This window comes from Lynx canadensis, chromosome F2 (assembly GCF_007474595.2).
Source record: "Lynx canadensis isolate LIC74 chromosome F2, mLynCan4.pri.v2, whole genome shotgun sequence".
NCBI classification, from domain to species: Eukaryota; Metazoa; Chordata; class Mammalia; order Carnivora; family Felidae; genus Lynx; species Lynx canadensis.
The window spans coordinates 10,364,478-10,382,421 of record NC_044320.2 but is presented as its reverse complement, the minus strand read 5'-3'; the positions used below and the strand labels follow the sequence as shown (position 1 = coordinate 10,382,421).

The following is a 17,944-nucleotide window of genomic DNA, read 5'->3' as shown; positions in this document are numbered from 1 at the left end:
CTGTAGAAGATGAGCCCACATCTTTAAAATGATGGAAAAAAAGAGTTAGAAACCCAGAATCCTATATCCAGTAAAAATATCTTTCGAAAAAACTGAAAGTGAAATAAATGCATTCTTGTAAAATTAAAGTTGAAAGAATCCATTGGCATTTGACCTGCCCTATAAGTGATGGGAAAGTGTTGTTCACACAGAGGTCAATTGATGCTGGGTGCAGAGTCAGATCACGGGAAAGAACGTTAGGGTCACCAGAAATAACACACGACTGGGGAAATACAAAGCACTATTTTTCACTCTTATGTTTTCCCTGAGGGATAACTAACCTTGAAAGCAAAAATAGTTGCCTCGCCAGGTGAGGTTTATAACATATATAAAAGATAGAACAACAACAACACAAGGGTGGGAGAAGCAGGAAAAATATTTAGAGTGTTTTAGGTTATTGCATTTGTAGAACAAGAACCGTGGATGGCGTGTGTGAAGTAGGATTTGTGAAGGGTCTGCTATGTAGTATGTGGTGGTACAATAGCGACTCAATAGATTTTTTGAGATATAATTGACATATGACATCAGTTTCTGGTGTGCAACATGAGTCAATATCTGTGTATATTGCAAAATGATCCCCACAATAAGTTTCCTTAACATCCATCCCCACATTTCTCAAGGGCTGTTTAGAAAAATAAGAATATGTTACAGAGACCATATGTGTCTCTCAAAAGCTGAAAGGTTTACTAACTGAGCTTTGCAGAAAAGCTTGCCAGCCCTTGATCTAGCCGTGTCAACTCTAGAAATGTGTTCCGCTAGAAATGTGTTTCTAGCCGTGTTCCACTCTAGAAATGTGACTTGCTATAGCCCATCCCGCCACTAGTGAAAAATAAAAATGTTGGACAAAATTCAAGAGTGTTACTTTATGATTCTTAAAAGAAAACAGAAGTGGGCAAATTATGGTAGAAAGTCAAAACGTACAGAAGTGACCCACTTTGGGAAACACTTTCCAGTGTATTTTGTTTATGTCTGGTTTTGCCTCAAGAGGAACGGCCTCTTGTGAGATTTATGGAAGTGGCAGGTAAGACTTACGGAAGACTTATCTGATGGTGTCCAGAGTTTCTCTCTGCCTGGGGGAGCCAGGGAAAGGAGAGGTGAGGTGGGTTACAAGAAGAAAACAAGAAAGGTAAGTCACTATTTTTATCTAGGGTGAGTGGTTTTTTTTTTTATAGTAGTTTTTTCTCGCATAAATACTTCTCAATTTGACGGATGCCTTTGATCAATTTCCAGAGTCCTGATATAGTTGTTTTGGTCAGTGTGATCTGGTTTTAATGTTGATTTTTGCAGATAGGATTTGCTAAGCACTCTACTCAGTGATTCCAGAAGTAATATCAACATTTAACAGTAAAAACAAAACAAAACAAAACGAAATGACTTTGGGGGAGGAATTAAAATAAAGATATCCTGACTTGCCACCAAAAAAGAAGAGAAGGGACTAAAGATAGCATTAGCATGGAACTGTGATGAATTGTTCTGGAAAGAGAAACAGCGTGAGATAATTTTTAAACAGGAACATAGGGAAAATGAGTGCCTGAGAAAAATGTCATTACCCAACCTGAAGAAAGGAAAAGGCCCAGCAAACCAAACGCTTAATGACTGATTTTCGGGTCTGAGAAATGAAAGTAATTAACATACAGGAAACGCATCGTTGGATGTCGGCACATTGATTTTTGTGATCCCCCTGAGTTCTCTCAGATCTGTTGATTGCTTTTGTGCATCACCAATTCCTGATTAAAAAGGGACCCATGGTTCAAGAGAAAATTGCCCAGCTAAAAAGTATGCATATTACTTTTGTCCGTTTTTCTCATGCTCGTTCCTCTTTAGCAATTTTGTCACAAATGGTGGAAATGTAACAACGGAAGCTGGGGATACAGCAGAAGAAAGCAGGGCAGAACTCCCTGCCTCTCCGGATTTGGGATCCTAGTGCGGTGAGGTGGAACATAACTGTGATCAGTAGGTAAATGGCAAAATGTGAGAGGGTATCAGCTCTATGGCCACACATTAAACAGGATATGGAAGAGGGACAATGGAGAAGAATGTTACAAATTTAAATGGGGTGACTATGGCAGTCCCCACCGAGGGATGATGTCTGAGCGAAGACTTGAAGAAGCGTGCCCGGGAAGGAAAGATCTGCAAGCAAAAGGAAAGATCGGTGCACAGGAGGAAGATTCTTTGCCATGTTCAGCACTGGTACAGTGAGCGAGGGGGGGTGGGTAGAGTGAGAAAGGGGAAGAGGAAGGAATGACAGAAGGGCTAGATCACGTGGGGCTTTGCATGCCGTTGCAAAGCCTTTGGTTTTTGCAAGGTGTGCGATGGGGGGCCCCTGGGCAGAGAAGTCACCAGGTCTGTTGTGATTCAGAACGCAGAGGAAGACCGCTGTGTGCTGCTAGGAGAAAGTCGAGGACTTTGAGCAAACTGAGCAGTGAGTTAATATCCCCTGTGTGCAATTCTGTTGGCCTTTTGTTCACTCAGATTTAATGCTGATGTTAAAGCCACAGGGTCAAACCCCAGCTTGTTAGCATGACTCAAGGCCCATCTCCACCTGGCCACCACTGCCACTTTCTAGGTCGTTCACCCTCTATCATCTGCCACTGCTCTCTCTTTTCCATCTCAGCTCCCTCTATTCCAGACTAAGGTGCTAGACAGGGAAATAGTGCATTTGGGGTATGCTGTTCTGCGTACCTACAGGGCCCTCATGTGTCTCTGGCATTCCTATTTTCTTCTGGTTAGCACAACACATGACATTTTGGCACAAGTATTTATATTCTCCTATCTCTCCCCACTAGCGCCAATGGTCAGTCCACAGGAGGCACTCTTGAACGAGTCCATTCTATTGGATACGACAGGCGCAATCTAACCAGCTGATTTGCGTTAAGGAGATATTTACATTTTTGCTAGGACTAATTTCAGAAACATACGGCAGTTCACAACCAAAAATCTGTATTTCAAGGGATTCAGAGTCATGATAAACTTTGAGAAACTTTATTGAGAGGCCAGGGAGGTACTAGGGGAGAAATGGATACTGCAAAATCCCAGGCTAAGCAGTTCTTTTCTTCTCTAAGCTTGTTATTACTTGATAGTATATATGCATTTGTTTGTCATTTTTTAACCCCCATCAGGATGAACTCCGCGCGAAAGCAGACTTTAGTCTTTGACATTGCCATGTTCACATTTCCTAAACTCATATTTAGATGTTTGATAAATATTTGTTCAATGAGTGAATGGCCACTTTAAGTGAACACTAAGCTCGACTATGAACATCATTTTCAGGATGCAGATTTTTTTTTTTCTTTCTGATAAAAGGAACTCTAATGAACTTTTCAAAAAAAAAAAAAAAAGAAAGAAAAGACTTCTTCCACTTGTCATTAATCCAGTCAAGAAATTTACCCCACTTAATCTCAACAAAGTCAGACCTCGGGACCATTGGTGAAATTAACAGCCACTGTCTTCAGGAACTGATGCTCAAAATTTCAAACGTGGCCTTTAGGCAATTATTACTTACATTGATTCAACATTAAAAGCCAGTAGAATGGCCATTATTAGTATAAATTGTATTAATTTTTAATTCTATAGAATATTAACTTTTAATACATATTAACTTTGAATTCTACAGAAAAAAATAAGGAAACAAATTGAATCTAGAGCTATGTAATAACGGGCAAGACCTTAAACCTTTAGCTTTCATTATCTGGAAGGATAAATATTGACCTAATAGTCACTGGTGTCCTTTCCTCATTTGACAATCTTCGATTATCATTTTTAGATTACATATTTTTTTTAAATTTTTTTTTCAACGTTTATTTATTTTTGGGACAGAGAGAGACAGAGCATGAACGGGGGAGGGGCAGAGAGAGAGGGAGACACAGAATCGGAAACAGGCTCCAGGCTCTGAGCCATCAGCCCAGAGCCCGACGCGGGGCTCGAACTCACAGACCGCGAGATCGTGACCTGGCTGAAGTCGGACGCTTAACCGACTGCGCCACCCAGGCGCCCCAGATTACATATTTTTAAACTGTAGGCAATGGATGATTGTTTTCTGGTGGACAGTTAGTCTTCTGGCCCCATACACCCAGTTTATTTGCACTTTTGCGACTGACCTTTGAGGTTTTAATCCAAAGGAATTGGTGATATAAGAATTCTGGGCAATGTTGCAGCCCAGTGGAAGTCCTGTGGGAGCCACCTTATCATGCTTTATATACGTGTATACATATGTCCTGATAAACATGCATAAATGTGTGTATATGTATATACAATCCAGTCTGTTGGCCGGGATATATATCTCCATTCATGATAAGGGAGTTCTCTCAATTCGACCATTGGAGTAGAATTTTATTATTTTTTCCCATCAGAGTATTGGTATTTTGAGAACAGTATTCTAACTTTACTATGAGAGAACAAGCACTCCTTTTTTGGGTCCACATGCATAAGGTAAACAAAGCTGACTCTTCCTCCCCACCCCCCCCACCCCCCCACCGCGTCCTCTTGCCCACATTCCAAGTGTGTGACCTTGACTGGACTATGCTGTAAATACATTCAACTCCTCCAACCACAGACTTAGTTTCCAGGCGTAGAGAAATGATCTAGGTTAGACCGTTCACTGTCATCGGGACCCAGTTCTCTGCCTTTTGTGGGCGTGCTCAGGGAAGTGAATGGTTGCTTGTGCTGGATGGATGCCACAATGATGATAAACCTCAACTCACTGGAGTCACCAGGTGGGACCCAGGAATGAGTTCCACCTGGAGGACCCAGAGCAAAGAAGCGGAGCCTCGTGATATCATCCTGACCCAGGATCCCGACTCAGCTGAAGCTACATCTGTTCCTAGACATCTTAGCTTACATAAGCATCTACTCCCCTTCTTACTTCTCATGGTCCGTGAGTTCGAGCCCCGCGTCGGGCTCTGTGCTGACGGCTCAGATTCTGTGTCTCCCTCTCTCACTGACCCTCCCCTGTTCATGCTCTGTCTCTCTCTGTCTCAAAAATAAATAAACGTTAAAAAAAAATTAAAAAAAAAATAAAGGTGATGTCTATCATTTCTGGCCAACGGGCATTCTTTTGAATATGTAATTTTGCTGATGGTTTGTTTGGTGTTCTTGTATGTCTGCAATATACATCTTAAGAACCTATCATGTGTTTGCCTTCGTTATATGTCATCAACTTCCAGGGCTAGGAATGTGCAAATACGAGACATGGTCACCTTCAACAGCCTCCTCCCTCCTGTGGACAAAATGAGGAGAAGGAGAAGAAATTACTATTACATCAGGTAGACAGTGTTGAGTATCCCATGATACATGCAGATAACTTTTGGAGAAATAAATAGGAAGAAGCAATTGTTTCTGGCTTAGTCAGGGGATGGCTTTAAAAGTAAAAAAAAAAAAATCATTAGGGGAGAACACTTACCTTCTTGGGAAAAGGTTTGTATGTCATGTACTCATAATTTCTTGTCTCAGTTGGAATGCCTGGGTGGCTCCGTTGGTTAAGCATCTGACTCTTGATTTTGGCTCAGGTTCTGATCTCACAGTTTGTGAGTTCAAGCCCCGTTTGGGCTTGACAACATGGGCTGTCTGTTGACAGCATGGAGCCTGCTTGGGATTCTCTCTCTCCTTCTCTCCCTCTCTCCCTCCCCCTCTCTCCTTCCCTTCCCCTCTGCTTGCTCACTCTCTCCTTCTCGCTCTCAAAATAAATAAACACTAAAAATTAAAAAAAATTTCTTGTCTCAGTTATTTACAATCTCATTTAATTTTAAAGAGGTCTGAGATCCCAATTTTATAGATGGGGAAACAGAAGCCATGAGTGTTTGAATGATATTACATGGGTAATTCATGTCGGAATCAGGATTCAAACCCACGTCTAAGCCGAGAAGAGATGCTCTTTATGATTTTTTCTTGAACGCTAAGGAGGAGGTGGGAATTCAGAGGGAAAAAAGGCAGTCTGGAGAAAATGACCTTGAAGTTTCCTTACACTCGAGGGGTCCTTAATCAGCACCCGTGCAATCTAGGCAGCCTCTGCACCACCAATACCCAGCTCTGGGGTTAAGGTAGGTGAATTACAGGAGGTGACAGTGGGCTCTGAATGACTGTCTTACTCACTGAAGTCCTGAGTCTCTTCACAGTATAAGCATGTTGGTAATTTGCAGACTACTTCCAGCCCCAGCAAAGTGTGCGAGTAATGCAGATGCTTTCTTGAGTGGAAAGATGCACAGCCCTTCCATTTCATCTTGAGATTACCTTCTGGATTGCCATTTCAACTCATGCATGACCTAAAATACAGACAGTTTATACCTGAAGACCTCTGATCTGATTTTGATATCTGAAGCTTACTTTTCCCATTGCAAATGTGCAAAAAAGAATCATACGGGTTCTAGAAAGGCAATGGTCATATAAAAGCCAACTTTAGAGTTGCATCTCCCTCGGTTGTCATCTATTTCCTCGATACGATCAATGTATAAAGGGCCTTCTATGTCCTTTACACCTTACTGAGGGCTATGGTTTTAGGAACAAGAATCATAAGACTGTACAGTTAGGGTTAACACACATGACGAAAAGTGAGCTAGCATTAAAATCCATCATCTGTCAAGCACTGAGCTGAGTTTGCAAACATTCCATCAGTAGACTCTCTGAACAATCCTCTGAGATAATGCTTTTAGCCCATCTTATGGGCAAGACTCAGAGGGATAAGCAATCCATGTAAAATTACAATTTATAAAGAAAGGCTAGCATAGTTTGAGGGCTTAACATGTGCCAGGTGCTCTGCTAAGCACTTCTAGGGCTTGACATAACCCTCGTTACACTCACAGAATCCCCTCCTTGCAGATGGGAAGGTAGGCTCTGAAGTTAAGGGCTGCCCCAACCACACAGGGAAAAAAGTGGTTTATCCCCAAGTTTCCACTTTCTATTAAATATTTTGCAAGTCCCCCTTGTACAATCATGAGATGAATAGAACATGAATAATCATGAATTCATAGATAATGTAATCTAGCTACTCAAATGATTTTAAGAAAAGCCAATAGAGGTGCACCTGGGTGGCTTAGTCGATTAAGCATCTGACGTTAGCTGAAGTCATGATCTCCCAGTTTGTGAGTTCGAACCTCTCTGCTGTCAGCATGGAACCCGCTTTGGATCCTTGGATCCCCCTCTCTCTCTGCCCCTCCCCTGCTTGCTCTCTCTCTCAAAAATAAAAATTAAAAAAAAAAAGTCAACAGAAACATCTGAATGTAATATATAAAAGAAATAAAATTAATTTAAGATAAAATAAAATCTATAATTCAATAAATAATATCGTATGATTTCACTAACATGTGGAATTTGAGAAACTCACCAGATGAACATTGGGGAAGGGAAGGAAAATTAAGATAAAAAGAGAGAGGGAGGCAAACCATAAGAGACTCTTAAATACAGAGAACAAACTGAGGGTTGCTGGAGGGGGTGGTGGGTGATGGGGTGGGTTGAATAGGTGACGGGCATTAGGGAGGGTGCTTGTTGGGATGAGCACTGGGTTTCCTATGTAGGAGATGAATCACCGGGTTCTACTCCTGAAGCCAAGACTACATTGTCTGTTACGTAACTTGAACTAAAAACAAACAAACAAACAAATAAATAAACAAACCTATTACTGCATTATAAATGTTTTATTATGTGCATAACTATTCATTATTATTTATTATATATATTTTATTACATAGAATTACTGACACATGAATGCTTTGGAAGACAGCATTCTTCCAAATGCTGGAAGAACATTGACAAGTTAACTTGTCAAATGTTGCAAGTATTATAGACTCACCAAGAATGTGACATCTGCAACTCTCGGCGATCTCAGCGTGTGCTATCGGCAACTCAAACATCACAAAGTTATTATTCTTGGCGATTTTCTTAAAGGGCAGCAACCCTTGGTAACAAGAGCTTAAAAATAACAAATTATGATCTTTTCTCACTCTACATGATAGTTGCATTCTCGGGCAATTATCTTATTTGAAAACCATGAAAAGCACACTCTGACCGTGTGTAATCATTGTAAGCGATTTCTTCATCCCTGCACAGCAGTCATTACGTACATACATTTATCCCATAAATCATACGGGATATAAAACACTAAAACCGTCCCCGATGACACAGGGGACCGTCCCCGATGACACAGAACATCTAGCATCCTCAGCTCCCAGGACTGATCACCATGCCCAATTCCTGGGACAAACGAAAATGCGTCCTATACATTTTCAGGATGCACTTTGAGGAGCTGTATTGATGCCCTTGAGAACCATGGCCATCCAGTTGTCAAGCATGGCATAGGACTGCCCTATGAATGCAGACCCATAGCAGCTGAGAGCTAGGAGAAAAGGCAGAATGCTTCTTAATCGAGCCCGTATTTCCCAAGCGTCAGGTATCCCTGGGTCACCTTTGGGGTGTTGGCTATATACACGTAATACTATTCTTCAGTGTTTTTATTTTTACTAGACTCCCTTTTTCCTATAAACACCAATTGCCGTCTTAAATGGAAAATAAGAATCGCTTGCCATACATAAAATGGCAACTTAAAAATAACGTGATGAATGAAAAAAACACGAAATGACAAATGGGAGACAATGTTAGGAAATCCCAGCTAGATTCTGTTTCCGGCCAAAGAGTCTCAGCTGGACAGTCTTCTCTCTTGGCTAACTACCACAGTCAGCCTAAATCTGTCTCCTCACAATTTCTGCACTCCTGTCCTTGATCTGATTTCCAGAAGAACAGAGGAAGAAATCTATTCCTTCTACTTCACGGTGACTCAGCTGCCATTATTCTCCTCTCTCCTTATTTAAGGACTTACTCTTTTTATAAAGAGGAAAGTATCGCACGGTACCTGTTAGTACTAATGTCAACATCTAATAAATACTTTTTCCTAATCTTTTATACAATACTCCAAGGTGCACCTCAACGCTCCCATTTTACAGATGAGGAAATTGAGCTCTGGTGCAGTTGCACTGAACTAATTTGCCCAAAGTCTCACCGCTGGTTAGTGGCCAAGCGAGGATTCCAACTCAGAGCTCATTACAAAGCTCAGAGAACTCTTGCAATTTCCTGTGTTAATGGGCCATGGAGTTAAAAGCCATAGTAAGACAGAGTTTCCTGATTGTGCAGAGATAAGGATTTAAGGTGATTTAAACTCCTCTAACTACCTAGACGTAAGTTAGCCTTGACCGAGTGGTACATTAATCTAAAGAGCTTTCTTTAGGCCTTGTCCCGTTACTTAAGAAGGTAACTGAGAAGACCCACACTAACCCAACCTGACTGTTCGGTGGTTTCCCACTTCCTGTGGAATTTCCCACAAGGGCTCCTCCAAGAGGGAGCTGGAGTCCGGAAGTGAGTCAGGATGAACGTTAGATGCTCTGGAAGTCGCTGTGATTACTACCCAAAGTCCCTACGATGGTGGCTAGATACTCCTGTGGGCTGCATGAGTCACGCGATGGTTAAATTCTGTATCAACTGGGCCACAAGATGCCCTATGTCTGACTAAACGTTACTCCTCCGTGTGTCTGTGAGTATGCTTCTGGAAGGGGTTAGCTTCGGAATTGGTGGACCCAGTAGGGCAGCGGGCCCTCCCCAGTGTGGGGGGGCACCATCCAATCCATGAAAAACCTGACTAGAGCTCTCAGGCTATCACCACTGGCTTTCCTGGGGCTGCAGCCTACGGAAAGCAGATCACGAGTCATCTCCGCGTCCATAATCGTGTGCGTCAATAGCTTATAATAAATAAATGTCTGTCTCCATCTACGTATCTCTCTCTGCATTCATATCTCTCCTCCTGTGGATTCTGTTTCTTGGAGAACTCTAATACAAGCCAAACGTTACATCATGGAATAGAGAAGGCGCAGGTGACGGAACACGCTTAATTCTCTCGTGACGGCCTCTACTGCACGCACCAGTCACCCTGAAATGGAAACGGGCTTTCTTCCCTCCCTCTTCCCAAGTACCGCTCCCTGCCTTTGGACACTTTCATTTCAATCTTGGTACATCACCGGGCCTCCCCTCTCCCTGAGAAGATACAAGTCACGAACCATATATCTTATCTCTGTCTGCGTCTGTCTGTATTCTTCCTCCCGCTCGTTTACCACAGCAGACGGTTGGCTCTTCACCATGGAAAACTCATGAGCTCTGCGCATTGTGAATTTCATCCCCCTCTCAGGGGCCCTGCTTCAATGAGTTGACTCCGCTCTCCTTCCCTGTCGTCACATCCCCCGCCTCTACTGGCCCCTTCCCGCCCCCTTTCCGCAGCCATTTGCACAGGCCGGTCTCCTCTCCTCTCCACATCCTCTGCCCTCTCTCTGGGCTACTCCATCCAACACATGGCTTTCATCATCAACTATTTCATAATTACACCGAGGCCTTTATTTCCAAGCCAGACCCTTCTCAACTCCTGGCCCATATAAATAATCGCCCGGGAGACATCTGTAATTGGGTACCTCACAGGCATCTCCGCTATCATGCTGCTCTCGGTGTCGCTCATCCTGACACGCAAAGCAATGCCTAGAAGGCAACCTCAGCTGTTCCCCTACCCCTGCTCCACCACCTGAATCGATCCATCATCACGCTGCAGTGACTCCTAGTGTCTCTCAAACAGCCCCGTCCTGCATTCTCCACTGCCACTAACTTAGCACCTCTCCTTGGCCTGGAGCACCACGGCAGTGCTCTCATGAGCTCCCAGTGCAGCCTCTGTGCTGGAACAAGCATGACCAGTAGAGAAAAACCAGGATATTATTGTCTGCGTGTAACCTCCAGGATAAAATCCTAATTAGTAAGCAAGACAAAGGAAGTCTTTTCTTTCCTTCCCTGGGATGTCTCTATCCTCTAAAGCTTCTCTTTGTGACAACTGAATTCCCATCCCTCCTCTCAGTGCCTTCCCTCCTCTCAAAAACCTTGCAGTCTCCATCAACCCTTCTCTTCTCTTGCCTATTTAACGTGCACTTCTCTGCCGGATAAACAGGCTTTCAAAAAGGCATAACTCTTTCCTACCACAAGAAATCAATACGTCATTGAAGAAGGAGCACAAATTGCCCTCTGTCCTCCGTGCCGCAGGAATACTGATCTGATGTTTGTATCTTCATCACCGGCTTGCTATTTGTCACTTTGCTTAGTGATTTGCGCCTTGTTTACTCCTCATGACAGCCAATGAGACGGACTAGAATTCTTATTCATGTCCCGTGACTTGTCTAAGGTCACATGGCTCATCAGTAGAAAGAAAAGGATTCAAACAAATGTATTTGTGCTCCAAAAACTGCACTCATAATAAGTATATTGTGCTGCAGCCTCTAAAAGATGAGATGGGAACGAGAGGAAAAACATATAGTTATATATATTACGTATTATATGTTATATACACTATGGTGTATAATGTATAATGCATATGATGTAACATTTTAGAGTCCTGGAATTATATATTTGTATATAATATAGATCTATATCAGATGATAATATGTTTATTAAGCATTTACCATGAAATAGGTACTATACTAAGCATTTAACATGTTATCTCATTTAATTTTAACACGTTAGGTGTTATTGTAGTATTATTATACATGATGAAATGAAAGCTGAGTCAATTGAATAGATTTTTCACCTTAAAAAATTTTTTTTTAATGTTTACTTATTTTTGAGACACAGAGAGCCAGAGCATGAATGGGGGAGGGTCAGAGAGAGGGAGACACAGAATCCAAAGCAGGCGACAGGCTCTGAGCTGTCAGCACAGAGCCCGCCGCGGGGCTCGAACTCACGGACTGCGAGATCATGACGCAAGCCGAAGTCGGATGCTCAACTGATCGAGCCACCTAGGCGCCCCAATTTTTTGCTTTTTTGAAAATGTTTATTTATTTGAGAGAGAGAGAGCATGAGTTGGGGAGGCCAGAGGGGGAGAGAGAGAGAGAGAGAATGAGAATCCCAAGCCTTCTCTGTGCTGTCAGTGCAAAGCCCGATGCAGGGCTCAGTCTCAGGAGGCTTGAGGTCATGACCTGAGCCGAAGTCAAGAGTCGGAGACTCAATTGACTGAGCCACCCAGGTGTCCCTGATAGATTTTTTAAAATTTGTTTCTGTCCAAGATTTTGGGGTCATGGCAGGAAATGTATTTGAACCCTGGGGTGTCTAGTAACAACGACGATGATTAATCACTACGCAATATAGAGACTATGTCACCCATTAGTCTGCTAGGAATCAAAATCCCAGAGAAGAGGTTTTATGTACGAAGTAGAGTGATCACGGTGCCCCCTAAGGTTGAGCCGAATTTTTAGGTAGAGCTGCATGGTATGGGTTTGCTTTGATGTGAAGGTGGAGGGTCCCCCACAGTGCCCAAGGCTGGTCCCTGAAGCACTTAGGCAAGAAAGGACCACGTGGATGGTGGGATCGTTTGGCAGCTAAGAAGCCAGGTTCTGGAATCAGAACCAGAGCTGAATGTCAGTGGAGCCTCAACTCTATGACTTGGGGCAAGTCCTTTTATGTCTTTACCAGCTTTGTCAGTCTTAAAATAGAGGCAATAATCATCCTTATGTGCCAAGATTGTTTTGTAGATTGATTCTTATCATGCAGGAAAAATACTCACTAATTTCTGGAACATGTGAATTGCCCAATAAGTGTTAGTTAGGATTGCTTCACAATGTAGCATGGGATTAGGCTTTATAGCACTGATCTATGGATTAGACTTCTTTGTCTTGCTATCATGAACTCCTTTATGCCAAAAAAAAAAAAAAAAAAGAACATATTCTCCTCTTCCTAAAATATCACCATGTATCTCTCCATTCATTCATTTCAACATGCCAGGCATTCCTCAAGGGTCTAAAAATGAATAATGCATATGATTTATCCCCTCCGATGACTTTCAGAATGACAGAGGTAGGAAGTCACATATACAAGTAAGCATATGACACTATAAAAATTGCTACAATCAGGTGCCCCAGATGGCAATTTCCTACTCATCTTGCAAAACAGGTAAGTGTGGCTATCACCTCCCATCTAAAGCCTTCTTTGATTTGCCCATAAAAAAAAACACATTTTTTCCATCTTCCACTGTTACCATTACCTCACGTACTCACTAGAACTATAATATTTTGAAATGTTCTATCTTACATAAAGGGACATTTGAAGACTGCGACCTAACATTTGTTTGTTTTTTACCCTTTTTTTAAGGACCTTAAGGTTTCGTATGGTGCCTAGAATACAGAAGACACTCAGATGTGGAACGATGGATGGATGGAGAGAGGGGAGGGAAGGTGGGATGGAGTGAGGGATAGAAAAAGGGAGGGAAGGAGGGGGAAGGGGAGGTGGATAGATGGATGCATAAATGACTTCAAGAGAAACAAACAGAAGGAAGACATAAATTTTGGTTGAGAGTCAGACAGAGAAGGGGGACTTCATAGTACAGGGGGTGTTAGAGTTCTATCTAAAGGCTGAGTGATATTTCAGCACACACACAGAGTCTATGTGTCGTGGTGGGAAGCTGGTGGGGGTAAAGCATTCTAGGCAGAGGGAAGGTGTACCATAAAAACATAGAGCTTTGGAATTTAATGATGTGTTGATTGAATAGTAAGCAGATCGTAGGAGACAGAGTTGGGACCAGAAGCTGGAGGAGGAGAGCAGAGAGATAGAGATAGAACAAGCCTCAGACCTTGAAGGGCCTTGGAAACCATGCTAATGAACGTGGACCTTCCAACCATAGCGCGCTTGGCTCGCTAAATAGGCAAGCTTGCCTCTCTTGCTAAAAGGCTTAACCACGTTGGAGGACATTATTTCCTCACTTTCAGCTAAGTACCAGTACTTGATTAAAACTGAGAGCAGGCAGACGCCTCCAATGGTGTGTTCTGGGAGCCTAAATCACAGGGTTTCGGCATCTCTGAATTTAAAGGGAAATTGAATCGCTTCAAAACTCACTCAGGCTAAAACTACTTTTAGAATTTCCAAGAGGAACAATTGAAAACACACATCTGTCTCCTGACAATGCTTAGGCTTTCAGATTCTTCCTGCCTTTATTCTGCTGAATGAGACAGAATGGAATGAATAATAATATCTGACGTGCCCTTACGCTGCATTTGTAGAACACGCTCACCAAATTCACCTGATCTTCATCAAAGCCCTGTGAACTAAGCACTATGATCTCCATTCAGCAGCGAGCAAATGGTAAGGTAGGCAAGTTCGATTCTCTCGCCTCTCTTTTTCTCTGACCCTCCCAGCTGGGGCAGGTTCTGGGGATGGTCACAGCTGATCTTCCTCGTGTGTCACAAAAGAGGCCGAAGGTAAAGGGGGGATGGGATACATATTGGAAATCTACTCTGTCTGACTCCTATTGTGATTACCCTCGTGGTCCCCATCACCACTTCTGGAGGTGAGTGTAGTTTTGTCTACCTTGTGAAGAAGGACACTGATGCTCTGAGAGGTTGATAAACGTGTTCAAGTCGGCCCAGCTGCAAAATGGTGGGGTCACATTTGAACTCAATCTATGGCCTCCAACACACACACACACACACACACACACACACACTCCCTTCGACCTCTTCACACTGCCATCTTGCTAAGAGTAGGGGCTCACAGCTCAGACGGCCACGTTTGAATACTGGTTGGCCTTACGACCTTGGGACTGGCTTTAGGACTATGAGAATCTGTGCTTCAGGTTCTCATCTCTAAAACGGAGATCATATTAGCATTTATCTCTAGGAGTTGCTCTGCAAATGAACCGTGACGATACCTGCCAAGTGCTTCAACGGTTCCAAGCGCAGAAGCCGCACTCCGCGTGCGTAGCCTATGGTTGTCAAACCTCTTATGGGTCTTGCAGTTAATTCCCTCCTCCAGACCCATACTAGATGCCTCGACCCCATAGAAATTAGTTCCTTTGGTGCTAGGGCATTTCTGTCAACTAGACTTGACATGATGCTCTCTGGAACGAGTTGGCCTGGAAGGTTGCCTGGTTCCCAAGCAGGTTTCCCTACGAGTCTCACTGTGTCAGCCCAATCTAAAGGCTGGAATTTGCCATCTGGACCTTACTTGCTTGTCCTCCTGTGCCCCCTGAACCCCAACTATTTGGATTAGAGCTCTAGAAAGACAGTTAGCTCTTGCTCGATCCCTGTCAGAGGATGACACCCTGATGCCATTGTCCTAGCATGCTGGCAAGTATTCCTCTATCTGTATCCGTCTCCTTGGGACAGTAAGTCCTGCCCTGTATAGTACATATATTACTGAAGATTGGCTCTGTTTCCTCCTGGCTTGCTTCTGCTTCCTGTTGGAATTTTTGCGTTGAGCATTTACTTGACGTCAGGAGCTACGCGAGGTCATAGAGAAACAACGCCAACCAACCCAGCAGAGTTTCTGCCCTCAGAGACAGTAACAGATTTTAAGCAATCAGTTACACAAATAATTACTAATTGTGGCTGAGAAAATTTCTTGACACAGCGATAGAGAATTCTTTGAACAAACGTAACTGGAAGACTCCCACTTACTTCTGAGAATTCGGGGGAGGCTTCTTGAAGGGGTGAAAGCGCGAGTGGTCTACAGCTCCCCAGGACACAGCCTTTTTATTATTCCCACTTTATTTATTCAAGTGCTTCTAGGTGATTTGGAAGGAATAAAGAAAAAAAAGTAGTCGTCTCTAACGGTTTCACAGAGCTGTGATAGACTTTTCAGTTTGCACGAGTGATAATTATAACCCGATCAAAAAAAAAACCCCTTTTTATTAAGCACACGTCAGGTACTTTGCTACAGACATTGCATCAATCTTGTTTTCTCGGTCTGATAAAAATCATGTGTCAGACACTTTTCTAGGCTCTGGAGAAACAAGGGCTTTGAGGAAGAACAATTCATTTCTGCTTTCAAAAATGCTAGAGTGGGATGGTCCTCACCACAAACCTGAATTGTGTCAGTCTGGCCGAGCCAGGTGATTGTGCTGTCATGTATTTGTTTTCTACTGTTGCATGACGAGTGACCACAAACTGAGCAGCTTGAAACTCACACATTTATTAGGTCACAGTTCTGTAGGGCAGAAATCTGGGCAAATCTCAATTCTCTGTGTTGGGTCTTATAGGCTGAAACCAACGCACCCACCAGGTGGGGCTCCTGTCTGGGGACCCTGAGGAAGACTTCACTTTCAGGTTCATTCAAATCGAAGGCAAAATCCAATCCCTTGAGAACAACAAGAGGCTTTTCTTACTTCCTCTCCCGTGGCCCCTCCATCTCAGCAGCAGAGAACCTCTTCCTCACCACATCTCACTCATGCTTCACATCTCTCTGACCTCTTCTGCCACTAGGACAGAGAAAACTCTGCTTTTCAAGGACTCAGGGCAGTTGGATTAGACCTGCCCGGATAATCTCCCTATGAATCACTTGCTAATGTTAATTGCACCTGCAAAATCCCTTTTGCTCTGTAAGGTACCATGATCATGGGAGTAATATCGGAGCACAAAGTTTACAGGGGCCATCTAGAATTCCAGTGGCTGGAAACGATAAAGGCATATTTCTCACTGATGAAGAAGTCCATCGGGCGTTGGCTGTGGCCTTGTTCTGCAATGCCCTCAGTCTAGAAAACAGACTGATGGCCGATGGGGCATCTGCCACCACCTGTGGCATCACCAGTCGCTCAGCAGTGGGAAGGAGAATGGTCTCGTGGATTGCACACGAGTTCTTAACACTTCTACCCAGAAGGCACGCACAGCACTTCTGGCCACATTCCATTGACCAAAGCAAATGACAGGGCCAGACAAGCTCCAAGGGGCCAAGGAAGCACAATCCTACCATTGGCCCGGAGAAAAAGGAGACCCAGAAATATTTGGAAGGGCTGAACTCATAATAAGTGACACAGTTCTTCTTTTGATCACCAAACATTTGGTTCACTTTCCTTGTAGCATACAAGATACCGTCACTCTCCTCCCTTCCAAGAGGGACACCAAAGTCCCACGTATTTGCACATCACATCAAGCTTCAGAGTTTGGGGCTGTGTGGGGATCCGCACCTGAAAGATTAAGCATGATGTTCTTTGTAGTGGATCTAATGGCCCCCTTGATGTTGTTGCCTCACTTGAAAGAGAGGGAAACAGGCTTCAAGAAGTGACGGTCAAGCAACCCATCACGTGGTAGAGCCAGGAGAGAAATCTAGGTCTCTCTCCTCACCGCAGCCTTGGTACTTCATTCCCAGTTGACAGAGTAGGAGGAAGGATGTTGCCTGCCGTCTAAGACCATTCGTCCCGGTGGGGAGTAGAGCACAACAAAGAAAGCCACTCCCCGCTCTGGTCAGGCTACAGGAGACGTCAGCAGACCACAGTGAGAACGAGGGGGGCCTCGTTCCTGTCCTGCAGGTGGGGGATAGGAGAGTTGTGGTTGAGGACACTCGTGAGTAATGAGCAGTTTTCTTGGTGGGCAGGAGAAGAGAGGGAGTTTCAGAAATGACAAGGGCAAGCGGCATGTGTGAAAGACAGAGGGGGATGGAGAGGGTCGCAAACAGTGGGGCACCTGGCTCCGTGTGCAGAGAGGATGCAATCGAGACCACTCTGACTCCTAATAGGTCTTACAGGTCTGGGTATGCTCTACTGGAATTTGGACTTTGTCCTGTAGCAGCCGCCGAAGGATTTATGAAAGACAAGAGGACAATCCAGGTCTTCCGAGAAGTAGATGCCAAAACGCAGTTCCTCAGGCAAGAATGTAATTAGGAGAAATGTCCGTGAAGGCAAATGGGAGGGCGGCCAGGGAAAGCAGGGGAGCTCGACCCCCAGACAAGGAAAGAGGGAGAGAAGGTCGTAGAAGCATCCTAGACCGCTAAAGTCAAGTGAGCGTACCTCAAAATGTTAACAGTGCAGACATATTTATTTTTTTTTTAAATTTTTTTTTTTGCAACGTTTATTTATTTTTGGGACAGAGAGAGACAGAGCATGAACGGGGGAGGGGCAGAGAGAGAGGGAGACACAGAATCG

At 43.7% G+C, this 17,944-nt stretch overlaps 1 protein-coding gene across 1 annotated transcript in view; it reads right to left on the bottom strand.

The window, feature by feature from the left end:
* LOC115506532 (peptidyl-prolyl cis-trans isomerase E-like) overlaps nt 1-14,847 on the bottom strand; it is a 44,392-nt gene extending 29,545 nt beyond the window's left edge. Inside the window, 4 exon segments of the mRNA XM_030304542.1 lie at nt 7,820-7,924; nt 8,095-8,220; nt 13,794-13,864; nt 14,738-14,847. Of these exon segments, the coding sequence (XP_030160402.1) occupies nt 7,820-7,924; nt 8,095-8,220; nt 13,794-13,864; nt 14,738-14,847 (412 nt within the window).
* Between the last annotated feature and the right edge of the window lie 3,097 nt (nt 14,848-17,944).